Source organism: Eumetopias jubatus, unplaced genomic scaffold (assembly GCF_037043125.1).
Source record: "Eumetopias jubatus isolate StellerSeaLion01/CBP00866 unplaced genomic scaffold, mEumJub1_p1.0 scaffold_60, whole genome shotgun sequence".
Taxonomy (NCBI): domain Eukaryota; kingdom Metazoa; phylum Chordata; class Mammalia; order Carnivora; family Otariidae; genus Eumetopias; species Eumetopias jubatus.
The window spans coordinates 853,539-880,555 of NW_028274866.1; the positions used below are offsets into that span (position 1 = coordinate 853,539).

The following is a 27,017-nucleotide window of genomic DNA, read 5'->3' on the forward strand; positions in this document are numbered from 1 at the left end:
CTGCACATAGAGTGCAATGTGCATTAATTCTGAAATGCATTTGACCATAAAAACCTTTTCCATGGGCATCCCATTATCTTATAGGTCTCTATGGAAATATTCTTGGGGGAAAGTTTTCCCTTTAAGGGAAAGCTGGATTCGGTTAAGATTTTGCTCGCAAATGTCATACAAGATGAGGAGACTGTTAAGGTACCTGATGGGTTGCTTGGTAAATGTATATTTTTTTAACTTGTGTTTATGTATCTACTTTACCACTATGAAATTCCTTCACTTGAATAATCCTGTTCATAGTAGAAATTCATATTGCTATAGCCCTGTAGTGGAATTTTATATTATGTGTACCCTAAACCCCAGTCCTACTCCCTTGTGCTTACTTATCCTGCAAATTGATGACAGTGGAAGCTAGTCATTGTGTTATATGATTTGAATACTCTGTTAGCCTCATTTATAAATTAGAAAACTGGAGCTCGGAGAGGTCAGTTGACTTGCTCAAAGTCACACAGCTGGTAAATGGTAGAGCTAGAATTTAAACCCAGGCAATCCGACTCTGAGAACCTGTGCCATTATGTTATATAGCAATAATAGCTAGCCTACATAAAGTTTCATGAATTAAGTCATTATCATCATCAAAGAGTTCTGTGTGGGGGAGTCTGGGTGGCTCAGTCAGTTAAGCATCCTACTCTTGGTTTCAGCTGCCTTCGGCTCAGGTCATGGTCTCAGGGTGGTAAGATCAAGCCCCGTGTCGGGCCCCGCACTCAGCACCAAGTCTCCTTGAGATTCTTTCCCCTTCCTTCTCCCTCCCCCTGTGCTCCTCCCCCAGCTCACATGTGCACTTTCTCTCTCTCTCTAAAATAAAAAAAATAAAATAAATCTTTTTTAAAAAAGATTTCTGTGTGACTATTAAGACTCCACTATTGGGGACGCCTGGGTGGCTCAGTCAGTTAAACGTCTGCCTTCGGCTCAGGTCATGGTCTCAGGGTCCTGGGATTGAGCTCCACATCAGGCTCCCTGCTTGCGGGGAGTCTGCTTCTCCCTCTCCCTCTGCCCCTCCCCCCCAGCTCATGCTTGCACTCTCTCTCTCCCTCTCTCTCTCAAATAAATAAAATCTATTTTTAAAAAAGACTCTCTACTAATGTGTATGTTAATTACATTTCTCCATTTTTATCCCAATATCTATCCATTTTTTTTAAAGATTTTATTTATTTACTTAACAGAGAGAGAGAGAGAGCACAAGTAGGCAGAGTGGCAGGCAGATGGAGAGGGAGAAACAGGCTCTCCGCTGAGCAGGGAGCTGGACGTGGGGCTCAATCCCAAGACCCCAGGATCATGACCTGAGCCGAAGGCAGCCGCTTAACCAACTGAGCCACCCAGGTGCCCCCAATATCTATCCATTTTTAATCAAAGGACTTTCTTGTGATTACAGACAGATATACCACAATAGCAGCAATGCAAAAACCACTTTCACTACCATTGTTGGACTGTTTATGTGCCAGGGATTTAACCTGATGACCTGTAATAAAATGATACTGACTAGTATTTTTTCATTATCTGGGAATAGAAGAGAACTACTAATACAGAACTTGCTTGGGAACCTGGGTTGTAAGTAACCAGAGTCTTATTCTTCCTCATCTCCAGGTCTGTGGGTTCTAGGGTGCCACAATTCAGACTTTCGGAACAAAGGTATGACAGCCTTACTGAAGGTTTCTAGTTGTAACAGGAACATTGGTGATTACTATGAGGACACATATGAAGATATTCCAGTTTCCCTGCTGAATGAAAACAATGTCATTGCACCCAGAAGCTTCTCCCAGAATTCAAGGCACCCTAGCACCAAGCAAAAACAATTCAAAGCCACCACAACTCCAGAAAATGACATAGAGAAGATTGACCCTCAGTCTGCAGAAAGAACACCGCTGCTTAAAGCACAAAGTGTCTCCTCTAGTGATTTGTTGATGCTGCTGGGACAGAATCCTACTCCGCATGGATTATTCTTATCTGGTCTCCAGGAAGCCACACATGAAGCTGATGGTCATTTACTTGGAGCACTAGAAGGAAACAAGGGCCCATCTGAAGTGGCAAGTCTCAGACCAGAGCTCCACCACAGTGGGGACAGAGTATTTACTCCTAAGCCAGAAGTGCAATTAAGATTAAATGAGAATTTGGGGACAACTATAACAGTAGAGTTGAATAAACTTGATTTAAAGATTTCTAGTTCATCAAACAGTCTAATGACTTCACCAACAATTCCATCAGACAAGTTGGCAGCAGGTCCTGAAAAGACAGATTCCTTAGAACCCCCAAATATGTCAGTTCACTTTAATAGTCATTTAGGTACCATTGTATTTGACGAAAATTCATCTCACCTTATTCAGTCTGGTGTACCTTTGGGCTTGAGTGAAGGAGATAATGATTCCAAGTTGTTAGAAGCAGCTTTAATGAATAGTCAAGAAAGTTCACTGGGAGAAAATGTATTATCAATGGAGAGTAATAGATTATTTAAAGAAGAAAGAGTTCATGGACCTGCTTCATTAATCAAAGATAATGCTTTATTCAAAGTCAATATCTCTTTGGTAAAGATAAACAAGACATCAGTTAACTCAACAATTAATAGAAAGACTCATGTTGATGTCCCAACATTATTTATTGAGAACAGTACATCAGTCTGGCAAGATACTATATTAGAAAGTAATACTGAGTTACAAGAAGTGATTTCTTTGATTCATAATGAAACATTTATGGACAGAAATATTACAGCTTTGGGGCTAAATCATGTGTCAAATAAAACCACTTCATCAAAAAATGTGGAAGTGGCCCACCAAAGAAAAGAAGACCCTGTGCCACTAGGTACAGAAAATCCAGATCTGTCATTCTTCAAGATACCGTTCTTGCCAGATTCAGCAAATCGGATAAAAAGGACCCATGGCAAGAACTCCCTGAGCTCTGAGCAAAGGCCCAGTCCAAAGCAATTAACATCTTTAGGATCAGAAAAATCTGTGAAAGATCAGAATTTTTTGTCAGAGGAGAAGGTGGTAATAGGAGAGGATGAATTTACAAAGGACATAGGACTCAAAGAGATGATTTTTCCAAAGAGCAAGAGCATATTTTTTACTAATTTGGCTAATGTCCAAGAAAATGATACATACAATCAAGAAAAAAAATCTCAGGAAGAGATAGAAAGAAAGGAAAAATTAACCCAAGAGAATATGGTTTTGCCTCAGGTATATACAGTGATTGGCACTAAGAATTTCCTGAAGAACCTTTTCTTACTAAGCACTAAGCAAAATGTAGAAGGTTTAGATGAGCAGCCATATACTCCAATACTTCAAGACACCAGGTCATTAAATGATTCAGCACATAGAGAAGGAATTCACACAGCCAACTTCTCAAAAATAAGGGAAGAAGCAAACTTGGAAGGCCTGGGAAATCAAACAAAGCAAATGGTAGAGAGATTTCCAAGCACTACAAGGATGTCTCCTAATCCAAGTCAGCACCTTATCACTCAGCGTGATAAGCGGGCTTTGAAAGAACCCAGACTCTCACTAGAAGAAATAAAATTTGAAAGGTGGGTAATTTTGAATGACACCTCAACCCAGTGGTCCAAAAACATGAACTATTTGACCCAGGGCACCCTCACAAAGATAGAGTACAATGAGAAAGAAAAAAGAGCCATTACTCAGTCCCTCCTATCAGATTGTTCTATGAGGATTCATGGCCTTATTCAAATGAATGATTCTGCATTACCTAGTGCAAAAGTATCAGCATTTCCATCATTTAGACATACAGATCTGACCAAGATCCCATCCCAAGACGACAACTCTCATCTTCCAGCATCAGCCTGTAATTATACCTTTAGGGAGAGGAGTTCTAGGGTCCAAGAAAGGAGTCATTTCTTACAAGAAGCCAAAAGAAATAACCTTTCTTTAGCCTTCCTAACCTTAGAAATGATTGGAGGTCAAGGAAAGTTCAGCTCCATGGGGAAAAGTGCCACAAACCAACCCCCGTACAAGAAACTTGAAAACACTGTTCTCTTGAAACCAGGCTTGTCTAAAACATCTGGTAAAGGTCAAGTACTGCCTAAAGTTCGTGTTCATCAAGACTCTTTACCTACAAAAACTAGCAATGATTCTCCTGGCCACCTGGATCTCATGGAAAAGATCTTTCTTCAGAAAACACAGGGACCTGTTAAATTGAATAAAACAAATAGACGTGGAAAAGTGCCCTTTCTGAAATGGGCAACAGAAAGCTCTTGGAGGGAGAAGATTCCCTCCAAGCTGCTGGGTCCCCTTGCTTGGGATAACCACTCTGCTACCCAGATACTAAGAGAAGAGTGGAAATCCCAAAAGAAGTCACAGAAAAACACAGCTTTTAAGAGAAAGGACACCATTTTGCCCCTGGGCCCTTGTGAAAATAATCATTCAATAGCAGCAATAAATGAAGGACAAGATAAGCCCCAAAGAGAAGCCACCTGGGCAAAGCAAGGAGGGACTGGAAGGTTGTGCTCTCAAAACCCACCAGTCTCAAGACGCCGTGAAAGGGAAATAACCCTTAGTACTCTTCAGCCAGAGGAAGACAAATTTGAGTATGATGACACCTTCTCAATTGAAATGAAGAGAGACGATTTTGACATCTATGGTGAAGATGAAAATCAGGGCCTCCGCAGCTTTCAAAAGAGAACACGACACTATTTCATTGCTGCAGTGGAGCGTCTCTGGGATTATGGGTGAGTAAGAAACAGGTATGGGTGCATTGATTATTCCTCTGTCCTGCTAGTGCAACATTTGACTTTACCAGGTGCTGAAATAATAGAAAAGGCACAGCTTATCTGCAGGAATGAGACTCCAAAGATTGCTTATAAAGGAAGAATGAGCTGCAAGAGTAGTCTTAGTCTTGTGAAAAGGTTCTGAGAGAGGCAGGAGGAAGAAGTGAAGTGTGTGGTAAAGAGGTTGAGGATGCAGAGAAAGTTGTTTTCCATGGTACTGGGGATCCAGGGAGCAAAGTGGGAGGATGTGGTTGTTAGGGGAGCAGAGGGAGGTTGGGCAAGGAAGAGAAAGTGCAGAGAAATTTGGAAGACAAGGAGACAGACGCTTGGGTGGCTCAGTCAGTTAAGCATCTGCCTTCAGCTCAGGTCATGATCCCAGGGTCCTGGGATCGAACCCCACATCAGGCTCCTTCCTCAGCAGGGGAGTCTGCTTCTCCCTCTCCCTCTGCCTGCTGCTCCCCCTGCTTGTGTTGTCTCTCTGTCTGACAAATAAATAAATAAAATCTTTTAAAAAAATAAAATAAACTTAAGGAGAGTCAGTCAACAAATAATTTTTATTGAGCACCTACTTTATGCCAGACACATTTGTAGACACTGGGGTACAGTAAAGAAGAAGCTTACACTCATTTGGGGAGAGCAAGAGATAATTAGTAAAAAAATAAATAGGGAAATCTTTATGGTGCTATTCAAAAGACAGAATCAAATAATATGATAGAGAGTGACTGGAGGTGTTACTTTAGCTGTGGTGGTCAGAGAAATCCTGTTTATGGAATTGAGACCTAAATGATGATAAGAGGACAGCTGATGGAGCTCTGAGAGATGTTTCCAGGCAGAGGGAATAGAAAATACAAAGGCCCTGTGAATGGAACAAATCTGAGGAACAAAAAAGGACCAGTATGACTGGAGTACAGCAAAAACTGGGGGGAGGGGTTTATGGGAGACAAGGTAGTAAAGATGAGTAGTGGTCACATAATAGAGGTCCTAGAGGAAGGTTAGGTGCCATCTTCATTACTCATTGTCGCTGTCTGACCTTGCTCTCTACCTCAAATGGTCCCTTATTGCTGCATAGCAACTATAGAATATTTCCCTAGTCTACTGACTTTCCCACTGTCCTGGACCCCTATCTTACATTTTCTACTTTTTCCTTAAATCTCCAACCCCTTTTACCCATTCTCCAACAGCCCTTCTGATTCATAGCTAATGCTTGTGCAGTGAACCTCCAGACTTCCAACACATTTATTGACATCTGTAACCATACACTGTCTTCATGCTTATGACAATAAATAGACTATACACCTAAGGCCAACCTCTCCAGTTTCCTAGTCAACCATCTCCAACTTTCCATTACAGTGCATTTTCATCTTATCCAATACTCAGTTCATAATCAAATTCTGGTTGTTTTTTGAAATTAAAGCCAATTGGATTCTTTGATGGATTAGATGTGGTTGTGAGAGAAAAAGATGAGTTAGGAATAACTTCAGCGTTTAGAGTAACTAAAAAGAAGGAATGATCATTGACTGCCAAGGAAAAGGCTGGACAAACAGCAGGTTTTGGGAAGGGGCAGAAATTAAGAGACTAATTTTGTACATGGTAAGGTAGGGAGTTTATATGTAAATCTCAAGTTCAAAGAAGATATCTGAGATGGAGATATACAACTGGATTTTATCTGCATAAGAATAGACCATCATGAGAATGAATGTAAACAGAAAAGAGGAGCGTTCAAAGAACTAATACCCAGAGCAGTCTAAACATTTAAAGGTCAGGGAAATGAAGAACCAGCGAAGTTGATTTTGTTTTTTGTGTTTTTTTTTAAAGATTTATTTATTTATTTATTTGAGAGAGAGAATGAGATAGAGAGAGAGCACATGAGAGGGGGGAGGGTCAGAGGGAGAAGCAGACTCCCTGCTGAGCAGGGAGCCCGATGTGGGGCTCGATCCCGGGACTCCAGGATCATGACCTGAGCCGAAGGCAGTCGCTTAACCAACTGAGCCACCCAGGCGCCCAGAACCAGCGAAGTTGAAAGAGAAAGATTGGCATGAGGTTAGTAGAAAAATGAAGGAAAATTGGTGTCAGAGAGACCAGGTGAGAACACACATCAAGAATGGACTAATCAACTATCAAATACTCCTGAGAGTTCAACTAAGATGAGGACTGAGAATTAGTAACGTAAAGACCAACAGTGACCTTGAAAATGTAGTTTTTATGGAATAATAGAGATAAAAGACTTTTTGGACTGGTTTAAAGAAAGAATAAGTGGAAAAGAATCCAGCTACTTCTCTCCATCTCAGTGGCTACCATTCTGGTCTAAATCATCCTCAACTCTCACCCAAATTATTTTAATAGCCTCTTAACTAGACTTGCAGCTTCCAGCGTGGCCCTTTTCCAAACACAGCAGCAATTTTCAATTTGTATTACAATACAATTTGTATTACAATTTGTATTACAATTTTCAAATTGTAATTCTGATTATTGTTATCTGCTCCAAACCTCCCAGTGTATTTCCTTCTCACCCTTAGTAAATTCCAAAGCCCTCATCATGGCCTTCAGGTTTCTGAGATTTGACCCTCTGAAACCTCTCTGATCTCTTCTACCATTGTTTCCTGCTCACTCTGTTCCAGCCACACTGGCCTCATTGTTCTTCCTCAAATGCAACAAATGTATACCTTTCTATAGGCCTTTGCACTTTGTGTCTCATCCTCTGATATCCTGCTATTTATTCTTTCACTTCCTCCAGGTTGCTACTTAAGTTTCATTTTATCAGGCTTTCCCTGTACACTGTATATACGTATAGCTCCTGCCACACTTTTTCAGTGAACTTACTAGCACCTGAAATAGTATACACTTACTTGTCTATTGTCTATGTTCCCCAACTAGAAAGTAAGTTCATTGAGAACACAAATTTTGAAGGTGTTGTTCAATGGTATATCCCCAGAACCTTAAACAGTGCCTGGCATGTGATAGATACTCAAATATCTGTTGAATGAATTAGTAAATGATGGATGTAGGGAGGCAAGAGCAGGTCTTTTTATGTATGTCTGAACTCCAGGGAGTACCAAGTAAACGGTAACACAAGTTCCATGGGCAAGAATAGAGAGGCAGGGAGACCAGTTAAGAGGCAATTATAATCATCCAGGTAAGAGAAGACAGATTATTTAGACCAAAACAGTGGTGGTAAAAATCAAAGGAAACAGAAAGATGCTGAGCATAATTTGGGGATAAGCAGACAGGATTTGCTGTTAGATTCAGTATGGGGGGAATAGGGAGAAAGGACTCAAAGAAGATTTTTAGTTTTTTTCCTAAGCAACTAGGTGGATGATGGTGACATTTAATGAGATGTGGAAGGCTTGAGGTAGAACAGATTTATTTGAGGAAACACTCAAGGGTCTGTTTTGAACATACTTAGTTTGAGATGCCCACTAGACCTCCAACTGAGATGTTGAGTAGGCAGTTGGATATATGAGTCTGGAGTCCAAGGAAGAGGTCCATGCTAAAGATGAATAAATTTGGGATTTATAAGCATATTGACAGCATTCAGATAAGACCTGTTGGTATTATCAAGAGAGTAAAAGTAGATGTAAACAATGCCCACTTTAAGCTGGGTCCCCAAAGGTCTATATCCTCAAGGTAACAGTAAACCAGTTAACTCACTTCATTGACGCGCAAATTTCTATTCTTAATCATAATTTATGCAAGTCTTGGGTTGGCAGTGCCTGGGGACATCTGGCAGAAGAAAACATAAAACCTCTCAACATCCTAGGCCTCAACTTATTTTCACGAATATTTCAGATACATTGTCCAGAACACAAAGATAAAGGGTACAAAACAAAATGAAAAAAATAAATAAGAAGCCACAGAAACAATAGAGAGCCAAAACAAACTCAGAGACTTAAGATCTAGGAATCATATACAGTTATTAAAACACTTATGCTTCATGTAGAAAGAATTGGTGAACTAGTAGGTAAGTAAAATGAAATAGTATGGAATGCAGCATGCAGAGATTTTTTTAATGGAAAATACAAAAGAGATAATAAAAGACTATGGCCAACTGTATTTTCCAAAAATGGATGTGCCAATATGTTCTGTCCTATATGCTCTTGTACAATATGACCTTGCCATTCTCCCATTCAAGAGGTAAGATGTAGTCCCCCCTCCTCTTGATCTGGCCTGGCATTAGGACTCATTTGTGACCAATATAACAGAAATATGTGACATATAGATGTGGTGGAAGTGATGCTGGTTCAGAAAATACTGTGTAGCTTACATCTAGTTCTCCTGAGATGCCCTCTCTGGAAGAAGCCCAGGCGCTATGTAAGAAATCTGATTACCCTGGTGCTGTCATGCTGGTGATGTCACATGTAGGCCTTCTGGTCAAGAGTCCCAGAGAATCTAGCTTTCCATTCTCTACCAAGGCATCAGGCACGTGAGTGAAGCCATTTTGGACCCTCCAGATAAGCCCAGCTGCCAGCTGAATACCACTGAGTCACTACATTTGACACCAAGAGGAGCAAAACTATCACCTAGCCAAGGACTGCTAGAATTCGGACTTAACAGAATTGACAAGTATAATACAAAGGTTGCTGTTTTAAGCCACTAAAGTTTTGAAGTAGTTTGTGATACAGCAACAGATAACCAGAGGAGACTTAAAGGATAGAGTGTGAAGGATTTACTTATTTTTTTTATTTACTTATTTTTAATTGAAATCTCAGAAGGAAAGGAAAGAGTGATTAAAGGAGAAGCTATATTTGAAGAGGTAAGGACTGAATATTTTCCAAAATTAAAAAAAGTCATCAATGCACAGATTCAGGAAGCTCAACAAATCCCAAACAGGATGAATTAAAAAAATCAACACCTAGGCATTTTTCATCAGAGTGAAACTTCAGAAAACCCAAAAGTCTTAAAAGCAGCCAAAGAAAAAATACAGCATACATTCAAACAAGATACAGAAAGGTGACTTTTCGATAGTGCTAATTAAACATAGAAAACAGGGGAATGATATCTAGAAGGCACTGAAATACAATAACTGCCCATCAAAAATATTCAAAAATCAAGGCAAAATAGAACATTTTCCAACAAATAGAGAAATCTCACCCTAGCAAAAACCCACTAAAAATATTCTATTGATGTACTTGAGACAATAGGAAAGTGATACTGAATGAAAGAGGTGAAAGGCAAGAAGGACTAAAAAAGTAAAGAAAGGGTAAATATATGGGTAAATATAAATATTGTTTGTATAAACTGTGGTAAAATGTTTTATGAGCTCTAAGATATAATTGCTTTTTTCACAATGGGTTTGCCACCTAAACACAGGTGTCATGAAAACCACCCCTATTTTAGAAAGGAAAACCACCCCTAAATTGGAAAGGAAAAACTCATATCAACACTGTCATCCTTGGACACGTGAATTTGGTCAAATCCACCACTCCTGGCCATCTGACCTACAAATGTGGTGGGATCGACCAGAAGAACCATTGAAAATTTGAGAAGAAGCCTGCTGAGATGGAAAAGAGCTCCTTCAAGTATGCCTGGGTCTCAGACAAACAGAAGGCCAAAAGTGAGTGTGGCCATTTTTGGTATCTCCCCTTGGAAGCTGGAGACTAGCAAGTATTATGTGACTATCCTGATGTCCCAAAACACAGAGACTTCATCAATAACACGGGTACAGGCACATCTCAGGCTGACAGTGCTTCCTAATTGTTGCTGCTCATGTTGATGAACTTGAAGCAGATATCTCCAAGAATGGGCAGACCCATAAGCATGGCCTTCTGGCTTACATACTGGGTGTGAAACAACCAGTTGTTGTTTACAAAACGGATTCCACTGAGCCACCTTACAGCCAGAAGAGATATAAGGAAAATGTTAAGGAAGTCAGCACCTATATTAAGAAATTTGGCTACAACCCCAACACAGTAGCATTTGTGCCAATTTCTGGCTAGAGTGATGACAAAATGCTGGAGCCAAGTGCCAACATGCCTTGATTCAAGAAATGAAACATCACCTACAAAGATAGGGCGCCTGGGTGGCTCAGTCTTTAAGCGTCTGCCTTCGGCTCAGGTCATGATCCCAGGGTCCTGGGATCGAGCCCCACATCGGGCTCCCTGCTCCACGGGAAGCCTGCTTCTCCCTCTCCTACTCCCTCTGCTTGTGTTCCCTTTCTCACTGTCTCTCTCTGTCAAATAAATAAAAATAAAATCTTAAAAAAAATAGCTATGTAAGACTGATGAATCACAGACCTGTACCCTTGAAACAAATAATACATTGTATGTTAATAATAAAAATTAATTAAATTAAATTTTAAAAAAGATAGCTATGCCAGTGGAACCATGCTACTTGAAAGTCTGGATTGCCTCCTGTCAGCAGATCATCTAACTGACAGGCCCCTTTGTCTGCCCCTTTAGTATGTCTACAAAATTGGTGGTATTAGTACTCTCCTTGTGAGCTGAGTGGAGGTGTGTTCTCAAACCTGGCATGGTAGTCACCTTTGCTCCAGTCAGTGTTACAACTGAAGTCAAGTCTGTCAAAATGCACCATGAAGCTTTGAGTTAAGCTTTTCCTGAAACAGTGTGGGCTTTGATATCAAGAACGTTATCTGTCAGGGTTGCCCGGCTGGCTCAGTCAGTGGAGCAGGCGACTCTTGATCTTGGGGTTGTGGGTTCTAGCCCCACGTTGAGTAGAGAGATTACTTAAAAATAAAATCTTAAAAAAAATGTATCTATCAAAGGTGTTTGTTGTAGTAATATGGCTGGTGACAGCAAAAATGACCCACCAATGGAAGTAGCTGGCTTCTCAGCTCAGGTGATTACCCTGATCCACCTGGGCCAAATCAGTGCTGGCTATGCACTTGTTCTGGATTGTCATACACCTCACATTGCTTGCAAGTTTGCTGAGCTGAGGAAGATTGATTACTGTTCTGGGAAGAAGCTGGAAGATGGCCCCAAATTCTTGAAATTTGTTGATACAGTTCCTGTCAAGTCCATATTTATTGGGTGCTTCTTTGGATATCCTCCTCTGGGCCATTTTGCTCTTCATAACATGAGACAGACCATTGCTGTGGGTGTCTCAAAGACTTCTGTGGCTAACAAGGTCACAAAGTCTGATCAAAAAGTTAAACGAATGTAATCCCTAATATCTGCCACCTCAGTCTTAATCAGTGGTGGAAGAACTATCTCGATTGGCCATGTAAGTTTAGTAGTAAAGGACTGGTTAATGATAACAATGCATCATAAATCCTTTGGAAGAAGAGAGCGTTTTATGGGCCATTTGTTATTTTGTGTGTCACAATTTTAAGCTATTTATTTTAAAAATCAGTACTTTTTAATGGAAACAACTTGACTGAAGATTATCCCAGAGCTTGTGAACTTGAAAAACATTTAGGTTAGTTTCTGTCTTTTCAAAAATTTTAGATTGCCCAATCCTTATAAGTGCTTGCCTTCAAACCAACTAAATAAAGCATTTTTACAAATTAATTTTAGCAATACTATCCAGATGTAGAAAAACTTGTCACATTTACATTTATATAGATATATGGACACACAGAAACACAAAGATCTTACAACTTTTCTTTTTACTAATATTAATGGAGAGGACATTTAGACTTAATTTCCAAATACCTCCCTCTGTCCCTTTTTCTTCCTTCTGATGAGATACTTCTCCCTAAAGTTTTCATGTCAAAAGATGGCTCTCAGGTCCTAAAGAAGATGGAAATAGAAAATTTACATCACAGAGGTGCCTGGGTGGCTCAGTTGGTGAAGTGTCTGCCTTGGCTCAGGTCATGATCCCAGGGTCCTGGGATTGAGCCCCACATCTGGCTCCTTGCTCAGCGGGGAGCCTGCATCTCCATCTCCCTCTGCTGCTCCCCCTGTTTGTGCTCTCTCTCTCTCTCTCTCTCTGACAAATAAATAGATAAAATCTTTTAAAAAAATAAAATTTACAACCCAAAGGCACAGATTAAGTGCAGGATAATTCTGTTTCCAGTGTCCTGATCTTTTCAAGCATTTGAGAGGAATCAGCAGAGGTTTGGAGGATTGGCAAAAAGGGCAAGTAATCTTTGAACTTCTAGAACCATACCTTTGACCCTGCAGAGATTTGCAAAGCAAAAACAGTTGTCTCCAATTCCCCCAAAGAACTGGTTTCTAGGCTTGGCTTTGCCACCTTGCTAAGTATCTGCAATTTCTGGTACTATAGTTCTTATACTTAAAACAAGCTGGCTTGCTCAACTCTCTGGATACAAAGGATCCCATTTGTTTAGCTAGGCCTTTGAGTTTCTCAGAGCCAAACTAATACCTAAGCTCTTTGGCTTCTGAGATACTTTCTTTGTGACAGCATTTACCTCATATGCAACAGTAACTGTGGAAACAGAACGTGGACACCAGCAGTACCCAGCAAACTAGGGACTGGGGACAGGATTAAACCTAAAAGAATGGAGACTGCAGACTGATTCCAAACAAATAGAGAATTGCAGCTGCCACCAGCAGTTCCCAATGTGGACTCTGGGGAATAATTCCAAACAAATGGGGAATTGCAGACTAAACCATCAGGAATTCCCAACATGGAATCCAGGGACAAAACCGAAGACTGTAGTTTAAATGTTACTGCAGACTGGCCATTAGAAGGCCTTTGTGCACCTCTGGCAATTCCCCGCATGGACTAAACCAGGAGACTCCATTAATAGAGACAGCAGATTAGAACTGAGGAAAGGACTAAACCAGCAAAAGACTGCAAACTGGAAATGGAGAAGGGATTCCAACTTGAAATTGTGGACTGGACCAAGGGCTGAAGACTGGCTCTTCCTTAGAGCCTCCTGTCAGTCTAGACTGACCCATTAACCCTGGATTGGAAAGCCAGTTAGATCGGGAGCTTGGAAAACAAAAAGCGGAAATCAACTGAGGAACTGACCAATGACCCTTGGAAACAGCAAGAAAGACAGTGAACTTAAAAGGGTTCATGGGGTGCCACACCTGTGCTTCTTGTTGCTTCTGAATGCCATCAGAGGTTCACTTTGGATCCCATTGCTGCCACCAAATCTGTTAAAAAACAAAATTAAACCAAATAAATCAGTTTATTAAGTGATTATGAATCAGGCAACATCCTATCTATCAAGTAGAGAGATGCTCCGAGTGGTACAAAATGGAAGTGGTACAAAAAGGGTTTTTCTAGGCAGGAGGGTGGGGCAAGAAGGTTATTAGCACAAGAAAAGGGTCATTTCAGCCCAGGACCTCTTCTATTTGGGGAGAAGGGAACAGTAGGATTTTTATCATGCAGATGACCTCACTAGTGCTGATCTGGAAATCTCAGACTGACTGTTAAAAGGTCACATTCCTGGGATTGGTTGAGACTGTGAGCCTTGATTTGCTGTTGGGGGTGGGGGACAAATGACTCCAACTTGAGGTTTTGAAACAAAACAAAATACAACTAGATGCTGTTTCCAAGGTACACATCTAAAACATGAGTATAAAAGGCTGAAAGTAAAAGGATGGAAAATGGCATGCCTTGCAAATATTAACCAAAAGAAAGGTAGTGGGTCTTCTGCTTCTGGGTAGAGAATAGGTCATGGCAGGCTAACAGTCCTGCTGCAACAACTATAAAAACTAGATAAACTTTAAAAATCTTTGGAGAGCTGTGGAGCCATAAGAATTAGATGCACTAAAATTTAAGTGGGAGAGGGCGCCTGGGTGGCTCAGTTGGTTAAGCGACTGCCTTCGGCTCAGGTCATGATCCTGGAGTCCCGGGATCGAGTCCCGCATCGGGCTCCCTGCTTAGCAGGGAGTCTGCTTCTCCCTCTGACCCTCTTCCCTCTCGTGCTTTCTATCTCTCATTCTCTCTCTCTCTCTCTCAAACAAATAAATAAAATCTTTAAAAAAAAAAAAATTTAAGTGGGAGAGGACCACCTAGTTGCAGGGATGATCATTAGTTTTCTTTCTTGGTGGGCTTTGCTGAAATGCCTTAAGTGTTGAGGGACCAAAGACTTTCTAAGCTCTCAATCAAAAGTCTAAGAGGGCCATGCCTGGAAACAGGGATAATTAATATTTTAAAGAAAATAGAGGAAAGATAGACAATACTTGATGTGGGACCACGAGCGAATGGTCAAGAAATAATTCTTGAGATGTTTTCAGTGTAAAAACATGCATTTTCTATAACATGAAGCTGGTGGTTATATGCTTAGGCTTAAGGGGGTGGGGATGTGCAGGGAGTATTAGATCATAAATGTCTTCTTCAAATTTCTACTTGTAAAACTGTCACAAGATTTCTCTTGTGCTTATCATTCAGCTCAATATTAACTATTGGAGAGATGTACAGGCAGTCATGAGACCGTTTAAGAATGTAGCAAGCAGCACATATTTGATCTTTATTGGAACTATGCAGGCTATAGGTCAGCCTTCTGGGCCAAAGGTGAACATTTTTCTGCTTCTGTCCCTCATCATACTGATAAGAAGATGGAGAATTACAGTTGGAAATTGGAATCTATTTTTTAAAACTCAAATTCATTCTAAAATATTGGAAAATACAACATCTAAAATTAAAAATTCATTGGATGAATATAATTTCAGGCTAAACACTGCAAAAGACAGGATTAGGGTCAAGCAAATATATCCAAACTGAAGCATAGGAAGGAAAAAAATGAAAAGAACAGAGTAGAGTATAAGAGACAGGTGAGAGAAACACTCCAATTTTCCAAAACTGATGAACCATGTCAAGTCACAGATTCAATGAGCTAAGTATACCCAAAGCATATTAAATACAAAGAAAATTGCATGTAGGCAAATAATCAAACAAGAAAACTAAGGATAAAGAGAAAATATTAAAAACCAGAGGGAAAAATATACATTGCCTCCATAGGAACAACAAGATTGATAGCCAACTTTTCAATCAAACTACTAAAACAACACTGTCCAATAGAACTTTCTGTGATGATGGATATGTTGTAGATCTTCACTAATATGGTAACTACTAGTCATATGTGGCCATGGAGTACTTGAAATGTAGCTAGTGTGATTGAAGAATTGAATTTTAATTGTATTAAATTTAATTAGTTTAAATAGTCACACATAGCTGGTGGCTACCCATTTGACAGCACAATACTAGAAGATAACAGAATGATATCTTTAAAATGAAAAATACTGAAAGAAAAATGCTAACCTAGAATTCTAAACCCAGAGAAAACATTTGAAAATGAAGTTGAAATAAAGATGTTTTTAGAAAAACAAAAGCTGAGAGACTTTGACACAATAGACTGGTGCTAAAAAGTGCTAGGACATTTTAATATCCATATGGAAGAACATTAAATTGGATCCCTAACTTAGACCATACAAAAAAACCCACTCACATTGGGCTATAAATCTAAATGTAAGGGCGCCTGGGTGGCTCAGATGGTTAAGCGTCTGCCTTCGGCTCAGGTCATGATCCCAGGGTCCTGGGATCGAGTCCCACATCGGGCTCCCTGCTCCTTGGGAGCCTGCTTCTCCCTCTGCCTCTCTCTCTCTCTCTCTCTCTCTCTGTCTCTCATGAATAAATAAATAAAATCTTTAAAAAAAAAAAATCTAAATGTAAGCATAAAACTATAAATCTCAGAAAGAAAAATAAGAGACTATCTTAATAGCCTCAGGGTAGGGAGAGAATTGACATAGAAAAAGCACTAACCATGAAGGATTTTTTGATAAATTTCACTACATTAAAATTATGAACTATGCTCATCAAAATATAAAAAAAAGAATGAAAAGATTATCCACAGAATGTGAGATATTTGCAGCACAAAAGGCCAACAAGGACTCATATCAAGACTGTATAGAGGGGGCGCCTGGCTGGTTCAGTTGGTTAAGCGTCTGCCGTCGGCTCAGGTCATGATCCCAGGGTCCTGGGATCGAGCCCCACATCATTGGGCTCCCTGCTCAATGGGGAGCCTGCTTCTCCCTCTACTTGTGTTCCCTCTCTTATTTTGTCTCTGTCAAATAAATAAAAACCTTTAAAAAAAAAAAAAGACTGTATAGAGTACTCCTTTGATTCAATAAGAAAAAAAAGATTAGCCAATAGAAAAATTGGCAAAAACAACAACAACATCAACTTGGATAGGCATTCCAAAAACAGGGAATTCAAATAACTAGTATTCACAAGAAAAGATGCTCAACCTCATTATTAATCAGGGAAATGTGACATAAAACCACAGAGACACTGCTGTGCAACCACTAGAACGGCCAAAAGTGTAAAAAACACAGTATCGAGTGCCTGTAAAGATTTGGAGTAAATGGAAAATGGCACAGCCACTTTGGAAAACAGCATGGTAGTAGCTACCAAAGCTGAACGTATGTATACTCAGCAACTCCACTCCTAGATATGTGCCCCACAGAAATGCACATATACATTCACCAAAAGATGTGTATAAGACGGTTCATAGCTGGGGAGAAAAAAGAAGATTCATAGCAGGAACAGGACTATGTTTAAGCACCAAAAATTAGAAATGACTCGAATGTTCATAATTTTGGTATATTCACACAGTGGAATACAAACTGTAGCTGCACACAACTATGTAGATGAATTTCACAACCATAATGTTGAGTGAAAGAAGCCAGAAACAAAAGAATGTATACAATATGGTTCTATTTACATACTTAAAAAACAGGCAAAACTAAACTGTATTCTTCAGGGAAGTGTACATAGTGGTAAAATTATGAAGAAAAGCAAAGAAATAATTATAAACATCATAATGGGGGTTACCTTTAGTGGGGAGGATGTATGTCATTGGAAAGGTACAGACAGTGAGCCTTCTGTGTTGCTGGTAATGTTCTTGATCTGGATGGTGGTTACACTTTTATACCAAAAACACTTATATTTTGTGTACTTTATAATTTTAGTTCACAATTTTAAAAGATTTTTAAAAAGATTTTATTTATGGGGCACCTGGGTGGCTCAGTCGTTAAGCGTCTGCCTTCGGCTCAGGTCATGATCCCAGGGTCCTGGGATCGAGCCCCACATCGGGCTCCCTGCTCGGTGGGAAGCCTGCTTCTCCCTCTCCCACTTCCCCTGCTTGTGTTCTCTCTCTCACTGTGTCTCTCTCTGTCAAATAAAAATCTTTTAGATTTTATTTATTTATTTGACAGATAGTGAGAGAGACCACAAGCAAGGGGAGTGTCAGGGAGAAGGAGAAACACACTCCCCATGAGCAAGGAGCCCAAAGCGGGGCTCAGTCCCAGGACCCTGGGATCATGACCTGAGCCGAAGGCAGATGCTTAATCGACTGAGCACCCAGGCACCCCTTAACAGATTTTCTAAATTTTTTTAAGTTTGTTTGTTTATTTATGTCATCTCTACACCTAACGTGGGGCTTGAACTTATAACCCTGAGATCAAGAATCACAGGTTCTACTGACTGAGCCAGCCAGGTGCCCCCAGATGTTTTTTTAAGTAAAGAAAAGTAGTCCAAGGATTGAACCCTGGGGCTGTCTTATATTGAGAATATGTTTATGACTCCTACGTACATTTAACATTCAACAAATATTTTTTGACCACCTACTATGTGCCAGACACTTGTTCCAGCTGCTGGGAATACAGCAGTGGACAAAACAGACAAAACCCCTGCTTTCATGGAACTTACATCCTAGCGAAGCCTGGAGAGAGAGTATGTCAGGAAGATGGGGTGGTTAACTATGCAAAATGTTGCTTAGTTGTCCAATAAGATGAGGACATAACAAAATTGATTATCAGCTTTAATAAGCCACTCACATGATTTGGATAGTGTCTCAATATGGATGATCTTCATCTAGATCTCTTTTGTGAGCTCTCAACCTCTGTATTTGCCAATTTAATTTACATAGCTGTCCCATGTGTTTAAAAACTGTATACCCCCACCTACTTCCCCAGGGTTGCCTATCTCAGTGAGTTGCATCACCATCCATCCACTTGCCCAAATCAGAAACCTGGAAGTACCTTTAATTCTTCTTTCTCCCTTCTCTGCTCTAATTCATCATCAGTTCTATGACAAGTGTCTCACATACAGGGAGGGCAAGAATGTGAGGTGTTTCTGGTCCATGAAGATATTGCTTTTCCTCTGCTTTTTTTTTCCCAGGGCTCAAGGTGTGGATGTCCCTCAGTTCAAGAAGGTGGTTTTCCAGGAATTTACTGATGGATCCTTTACTCAGCCCTTATACCGTGGAGAACTAAACAAACACTTGGGACTCTTGGGGCCATATATAAGAGCAGAAGTTGAAGACAATATCATGGTGAGTTGAGGGCAGTGAAGTTATAAGAAAATTAATCCTACATATATATTTTTGTTTCTGATTATAAAAATAATGTATTCTTACTTTTGAAGAATTTTAAAGTATAGAAAATAAAGAAGTTGAAAAATAATCCCATAACTACCATTTTGGTGTATGTTCTCTTTGTCCTATGTATTCTTCTCTTTATGTGTTCAAAATTATACAGTGTGTAATTTTACCTCTTCTTTTTTTTAAATATTTATTTATTTATATTAGAGAGGGAGAGAGAATCCCAATGCAAGGCTGAATCCCACGACCCTGAGATCACAACCTGAGCCGAAACCAATTGTCAGAGGCTTAACTGACTGTGCCACCCAGGCACCCTTCTAACTCTTCTTTCTTGACTAAATATCATATTGTAAATATTTCTTATGTCATTAGAAAGACTTTCTAAATATCTTTTTTTAATGATGGCATAATAGTCTATTTATGTGAATTTATGGTATACTTAGCCATTTACTTTGAACAACCTTTTAAAAAGTTTGTTATGTTTTCACTAGTTCGATAATGCTGGAATCACAACCCTTTTCCTATAGGATAAAATTCCAGAAGTTCAATGTACATGAACATTTTAAGACTTTCTCTAATGAATTATCTGTTAATGTCCTTTGCACATTTGACCTTTTGAGGGAGTACTTTTCTTATCAATTTATATTACTTTATATGCTATATATTTTTCCAAGTTTGTCATCTTTTAATTTTATTTATAGCGGTTTTTTGAAATAAAACAGGTTTCAATTATTGGTAGTAACCCATAAATCTTTCCTTTATGACACGCACCTTTTATGTTTATAAAAATCCTTCCCTATAGAAAGATTTTTTTTCTTAAAATCACTTATACTTTCTTCAACTTTATTTTACAGTTTAATTGCTTAACATTTAACCCTTTAATCCCTAAATAATTCCTGTAGACTAGAAGTGATTTTGGTGCATTGTGTGAGCCAAAAATGAAAGTAGTTTTATTCTTTTCCAAAAATAGTCATCCATTGGCCCAATTGATTATTTACATTAAGGATATAGAAGGATCTAAAATTATGGAATTGTGAGCAATTCTTTTTCTGTTTTGGTTCTTATTTTAGTTTACATATGTCCTATGAAACACGTATAATTTTTTGAAATCTGAAGTCTTTTTTAAAGATCATATGCTTCTTCTTTGCCGATTCGGATGCCTTTTATTTCTTTTTGTTGTCTGATTGCTGAGGTTAGGACTTCTAGTACTATGTTGAACAGCAGTGGTGATAGTGGACATCCCTGCCGTGTTCCTGACCTTAGGGGGAAGCTCTCAGAAAAATGAAGGGGGGGAAATCGGAGGAGGAGACGAACCATGAGAGACTATGGACTCTGAGAAACAAACTGAGGGTTCTGGAGGGGAGGGGGGTGGGGGAATGGGTTAGCCCAGTGATGGGTTATTAAGGAGGACACGTACTGCATGGAGCACTGGGTGTTACATGCAAACAATGAATCATGGCACAACACATAAAAAACTAACGATGTACTGTATGGTGATTAACATAACATAATAAAATAAAAATAAATAAAGATCATACGCATTCATCCTGGAATTGTCATAAGAACCATATGTGTTAAATCTTGGGCTTATGCTCTCTTAAAACCCCTGGGGTGATATTTTCCCTTTTACTTTTTAATTGCTTTTAAGTATTTAGGAATTTTCTCTTTTGCAACTTTGAGTTCATGCTTTAAATATTTTAGAGTTCAAAAATTCCTCAGTTTCCTCCATAGATAGACCCTTAGGTTTGGTCCTGACAACACCCGTCCTCTGTACCACTTCCTTTGGGTATTAAGAACTTGGATAGGGCACCTGGGTGGCTCAGTCGTTAAGCGTCTGCCTTCAGCTCAGGTCATGATCCCAGGGTCCTGGGATCGAGCCCCACATCGGGCTCCCTGCTCAGCGGACAGCCTGCTTCTCCCTCTCCCTCTGCCTGCTTGTGTTCCCTCTCTCAATTTCTCTCTGTCAAATAAATAAATAAAATCTTTAAAAAAAAAGAACTTGGATAAACTCAAAAATAGGCATTACTATTAGGGATGTGAACCCTAAGCCAAGGACTTTATATGATCCTAAAACATGATACTCGAATTCTTTTTTAAATTTTGTATTTACTTTTTCTCTGCAGGTAACTTTCAAAAACCAGGCCTCTCGTCCCTACTCCTTCTATTCTAGCCTTATTTCTTACGAGGAAGATCAGAGGCAAGGAGCAGAACCTAGAAGAAAGTTTGTCAATCCTAATGAAACCAAAATTTACTTTTGGACAGTGCAACATCATATGGCACCCACGAAAGACGAGTTTGACTGCAAAGCCTGGGCTTATTTTTCTGATGTTGATTTGGTAAGCAGGTGTACATTGCACTGGCCACTTACTGGTTTAAAAGAAATGGACTTCATGCTATCTGCTAAGAATTTTGCTATTGTAAGCTTAATGGGAAGCTTTCAATAGGAGAGGTGCCATCATTTTTGCGTTTGAGAACTATCACTCTGGAATCTACTAAACAGGAAGGATTGTACTATGGGAAGATAAGGAGTGGGTTAGAAATCTACACTGGTTCATAGGTGAGGGACCTTATATTCATAGGATTGATGTCTTCTCTCTCAGGAAAAAGATGTGCACTCAGGCTTGATTGGACCCCTTCTGATCTGCCGCAGCAACACACTGAATCCTGCTCACGGGAGACAAGTGACAGTGCAGGAATTTGCTCTGTTTTTCACTATTTTTGATGAGACTAAGAGCTGGTACTTCACTGAAAACCTGGAAAGGAACTGCAGAGCTCCCTGCAATATCCAGAAGGAGGATCCCACTCTTAAAGAAAATTACCGCTTCCATGGTAATATAGCCCACTCCCAATTATTACTCAGTGTGGAATGCAGCATGCACTACAACAGAGGAGCCTGGAGCCTGAGGCTTGCACAGTGTATGAATTGAGCTTATATGTATGGGAATGGAATCCTCATAGGAATCAATATTTTTTACTGGAGTAGAGGAAAAGAAACTTCTGTAACAGATTTCAACAGCCTTTTCTGTGTTCTCCTCCAGCAATCAATGGCTATGTGATGGATACACTACCCGGCTTAGTAATGGCTCAGGATCAAAAGATTCGATGGTATCTGCTCAGCATGGGCAGCAATGAAAACATCCATTCTATTCATTTCAGTGGACATGTGTTCACTGTACGGAAAAAAGAGGAATATAAAATGGCAGTCTACAACCTCTATCCAGGTATGAGCTAATTTGTGCTCTTTTTTTCTACCTACTGTGCTTGAGTGCTTACTTTAATTGGTCTAGGCACTGGGGAAGCAATCCATGAACAAAGCAGACAAAGTCCCCGATCTCAGGTAACTTACTTTTTCAAGTAACTTTACCCTACAGAGACATAATAAATAAATTAGTCAATAAACATGATAATTTCAGATACAGATAATGTGCTATAAAGGAAATAGAACAGAAAAAAATGGATAATTAATGTTGTAGCACTTGCCTGGGAAAAGGGGATTTTCCCCCATCTCAAATCCCACACAGAGGTAGTAGTTATCCAGAGTGATTTGTTTATGTCTGTAACCAGTATATTGATTAAGCACTACTCACAATATTGATCAAAACACAGCTTTATTTTAGCTTTCCACTGTCCCTTTAAAACAGGTTTAATAGTGGGAGCAAACTTCCCCTGTTCCTGTGTAAAAATTCCAATAAGTTCAGTGACTTTTCTGCTCACTCTTAAGTAATAAACACCATGCAGTCACTTTACATCACAAATATAGTTCAAATCCAGAATTGCAATGTCCACTCCCAAGATGTCTACACTGGGAAAGGGAGGTGTGGTTGAGTCCTCTCTTCCTGTACCTGGCTGCTGCTTTGGTAAATGATAGGACAGTTCTTATCTACTTGCAACTGGCACCTTTATTCTAGGTGGTCACTTGTGACTCATTCCTCAGCTTCTTGCTGCTGGGGTTACTTTAGCCCTGAAGGCAGCCCTGGTGGACTAGGTCCACGAGGACCTCACCCTGACTTCCTTTTCCCAGGGAGTTCACATCTGGTCAATGGGGAAAACAAAAACAAAAACAAAACAAAACAAAACAAAATGCTTTGGCTCTGAAAAACCCTGAGAGTGCAGTGGCTTTCTCCTGTCTCCCCCACCAAAGCATGCCACCACCCTGTCTCTCCCATTCCCCAGGGGTCGGGGCTGTCAGAATTCAATCCCCAGTACCTCCAAACTGGAGGGGTCACATAGCAAGCATTTTGGCTTTGAGGGGTCCAACAGTGGAAGAACTGACTTAAGTAGATTTCCTTTGATGTTCTGCATAAACCAGTGTATCTCATGCTTTTTCAGTAAAATGAAATAATTTTTGTTGCTTTTGTTTTTGATAAGGTGTTTTTGAGACTGTGGAAATGCTACCATCCAAAGTTGGAATTTGGCGGATAGAATGCCTTATTGGTGAACACCTACAAGCTGGGATGAGCACTTTTTTTCTGGTGTACAGCAAAAGTAAGTAGCACTGTGGGCAGAGGCTCCCTGCCTACTCAGCCTATTTCTAAACGGCTTTCCTCCTTCCTAGGATGGCTGCTTTTGTCAAGAAATAAATACAAGCTCATAGTCACTAGCAAATCTACAATGAATTTTGCTGGTAGAAATCAGCAGAGTCCTCAGAGAAGGGCAGATATGTTTGAAGCTTTGAACACTTTGAACCTGAAGCTCTAAATGTTTAACAAACTGGTGCTAAAAAGTAGCTTCATTCTCACAACTTTGTGAAGCTCCAAGATCTCCAAGAGCAAAATTTGAAACTGAATTTTGGTTCAGTTACCAAAGATAACTTACAAATATGGCTTGGAAGAGTTCAAGAGTTAACCCTAAACAAGTAAGAGAACCAGAGTTCCTCAGCTGCAGAATGTGGAAGGTTCTAGCACCTACCGATTAGAGTAAATTAAGTGACATAGATAGTACAGTAAAATATTTAGTACAGTTCTCGGCAAATAGTAAACAATAAAAAATATTGACCATTTGTTGGTGTTCTCCCATTTTCATTGGCTTGCATTTGTGAAGCTCAATTTATGTACTCTGCTAGCTATCAGGCGCCTCTCCTTTGATTTCAGAGTGTCAGACTCCACTGGGAATGGCTTCTGGACGCATTCAAGATTTTCAGATTACAGCTTCAGGACAATATGGTAAATACCATTATTTTGTCTCCAAAAACTGGGCTGATTATATCTTTTTTTATTTCTGTTGGAGAGATTTAGATAACCTATCCATCTCCATGCTTCTATTAATTTTACTCTGTAAGTGCCTCTTAAATCCATTTTCTCTTCTCTGATTCCTACTGTTCAAGCTACTATCATTTCTCATTACCACCTCCTTAAATGTCCTACCTGCATTCCCTAGTGCTCCCCTTGAGTCCATTGTCTTCAGTGTGGCAGGAAGCTACACTTTTCTATGAGCAGTGATAGTAAAGCTTGAATATGATCTATTGACAGTTCTCAAATATTGTTTTAGAGCAACAGTGAGCAAACTATGGCCTACAGGCCAAATCTAGCCCACCGCCTGTTTTTATATAGCCTTCAAACTAAGAATTATTTTTCTAGTTTTAAATGGGCAGAAAAAGAAGAAGAATGTCTCATGACATGTGAAAATTATGTGAAATTCAAATTTCAGTGTCTGTAAATAAAATCTTTTTTTTAAAAATATTTTTTTTTTATTTATTTGAGAGAGAGAGAGAATGAGAGAGAGAGAGCACATGAGATGGGGGGAGGGTCAGAGGGAGAAGCAGACTCCCTGCCGAGCAGGGAGCCCGATGCGGGACTCGATCCAGGGACTCCAGGATCATGACCTGAGCCGAAGGCAGGCGCCCAACCAACTGAGCCACCCAGGCACCCTGTAAATAAAATCTTATATTGACACATACAGCTCTACAACAACAGTTAAGTAGCTGAAACCAGATGATCTGCAAAGCCTAAATTATTTACTATCTGGCCATTTACAGAAAAAGGTTGGTCAGCCCCTGTTTTAGAAGGAACAAAATGCCCTTTTAAAACAAGGCCTGATGGGACACCTGGATGACTCAGTTAAGGATCTGCCTTCAGCTCAGGTCATGATCTCGGGGTCCTGGGATTGAGCCCCATGTCGCAGGGAGTCTGCTTCTCCCTCTGCCCCTCCCCCCTGCTCATGTGAGCTCTCTCTCTCAAATAAATAAAATCTTTAAAAAAAGAAAACAAGGCTTGAGAGTTATATGCCAAAATAGTATTATTTTTCTCTAGGCAAAAGGATGATTTTTTTTGACTTTCATTTTTACTTATGTTTTATTTTTCATTTTCTAACTTTTCTACAAGGAACATACATTGTGTAATGAAGAAACAATGATAGCATTTTGTAGTACTGGTAACACATTCCAGTATCACCTAATTAGAGGTGCTAACAATAAATGAAATTATTAAATTTAGAAAATAAAATATTATGCTTTATGCCTTTATCTTCTCTACACCTAGGCTTAGCCTTTCTCAAGAGAGCAATTTTAGGGGCACCTGGATGGCCCAGTCTGTTAACTGACTCTTGATTTCGGCTCAGATCATGATCTCAGGGTCCTGGGATGGAGCGCCTGTGAGTCAGGCTCCCTGCTCAGCAGGGAGTCTGCTTGTCCCTCGCCTTCTGCCCCTCCCCCCACCCCGCCCCCACTCATGTGCTCCCTCTCTCTCTCTCAAATAAATAAATAAATAAAATCTTAAAAGAAGAGAGCAATTTTATTCCTAAGTGTCTAGGAGCAACACAGCTGAATCTAATCTCTCTCCTTTCTTGGGCAAAGGACAGTGGGCCCCAAAGCTGGCCAGACTTCATTATTCCGGATCAATCAATGCCTGGAGCACCAAGGATCCCTTTTCCTGGATCAAGGTTAGAAAGTGCATCACATTCAATCACAACATGTATTCCTCTTGCAAGCTCAAAAGTCATTTTTATCAAACTCCAGGTAACTGACAGGGAAAGAACTGAAGAATAGAATAGCTTCTGATTTGTACAAAAATAGTCAAGAATGAAGAATAGAATATTTGGGAATAGAATTGAGTATGCTGATTTGTTTGTTAGTCCAATCTGGTAAACTAACTTGGAGCCAGTGACTGAAACAGTGTCTTTAGGGTTACTCAACTTCTTTTTAAATGACTAAATCTTTCAAATTTTCTCACTTTCCCGTTTCCTCTAGAGCAGCGCTGTCCAGTAGAAATGTAATCGAACCACAAATGCAAACCACATGTGTAATTTTATATTTCCTAGTAGCCACATTTAAAAAGAAACATGTGAAATTCATTTTAATGATATATTTCATCCAACATACCCAAAGATTTTATCAAGTGAACATGGGGTCATTCAGGGCTCTGGCCCCTCTAAGGGCATACATATGGGGACTTGTGGGTCCCTTCCATGCTTCATGAGAGCTGAGGGTAGTGTAAAAGTGCCAGCTCAGCCTCTCGGCCTAACTGCGAGAGTTGTTCCCTCTAGAGCCCGAATGTGCCTCCCACCTCTGGTACTTACAGCCCGAAGAGGAGTACTGCACACATGCCTTACCACCTATGTTCCCCATCTCTGTCCACTTTTCATTGTGCACCAGCTTTCTTTCCTCTTCTGAGTTGACCAGAGACATTCCCCTACGTATTTTCCTCCTTTGCAAGATTGCATCTACTCTTCTATTTTCTCTTGAGGTTAAAATAATAAATAGGAATCAGGGAAAGATAAACCAATGTCCCATCAGCTCACCTTATTTGGTTTGTTTTGTAGGCACTGCCAGTTATGACTCAATTTGAACTGACTGTTCATGAATTCCTAAGTATTTTTGTTTCTTTGTGAAGCTGCCAAACCATATTTTCTGACCTTGTATTTCTCTGGTTTTCACTTTCAACCTTACATGTGTCCCTGGGTAGTGGACACTGTCATCTACTTGGGTGCCCTGCATCTGTCATTCCATTTATTTATTTATTGTGATAGCATTGTCATTTCCATTTGGGGAATTCTATCTCCTTCACTGGA

The 27,017-nt window shown here is 39.9% G+C and overlaps 1 protein-coding gene across 2 annotated transcripts in view; it reads left to right on the forward strand.

Moving 5' to 3' along the window:
• The window catches only part of F8 (coagulation factor VIII), a 138,008-nt gene that overhangs the window by 79,482 nt on the left and 31,509 nt on the right, over nt 1–27,017 (forward strand). For both annotated transcript variants that reach the window (XM_028094884.2, XM_088020568.1), the window contains exons 14-21: nt 1,636–4,720; nt 18,812–18,965; nt 21,137–21,349; nt 21,614–21,842; nt 22,052–22,234; nt 23,382–23,498; nt 24,104–24,175; nt 25,804–25,889. In XM_028094884.2, the coding sequence (XP_027950685.1) occupies nt 1,636–4,720; nt 18,812–18,965; nt 21,137–21,349; nt 21,614–21,842; nt 22,052–22,234; nt 23,382–23,498; nt 24,104–24,175; nt 25,804–25,889 (4,139 nt within the window). The remainder of the gene's footprint in view (nt 1–1,635; nt 4,721–18,811; nt 18,966–21,136; nt 21,350–21,613; nt 21,843–22,051; nt 22,235–23,381; nt 23,499–24,103; nt 24,176–25,803; nt 25,890–27,017) is intronic.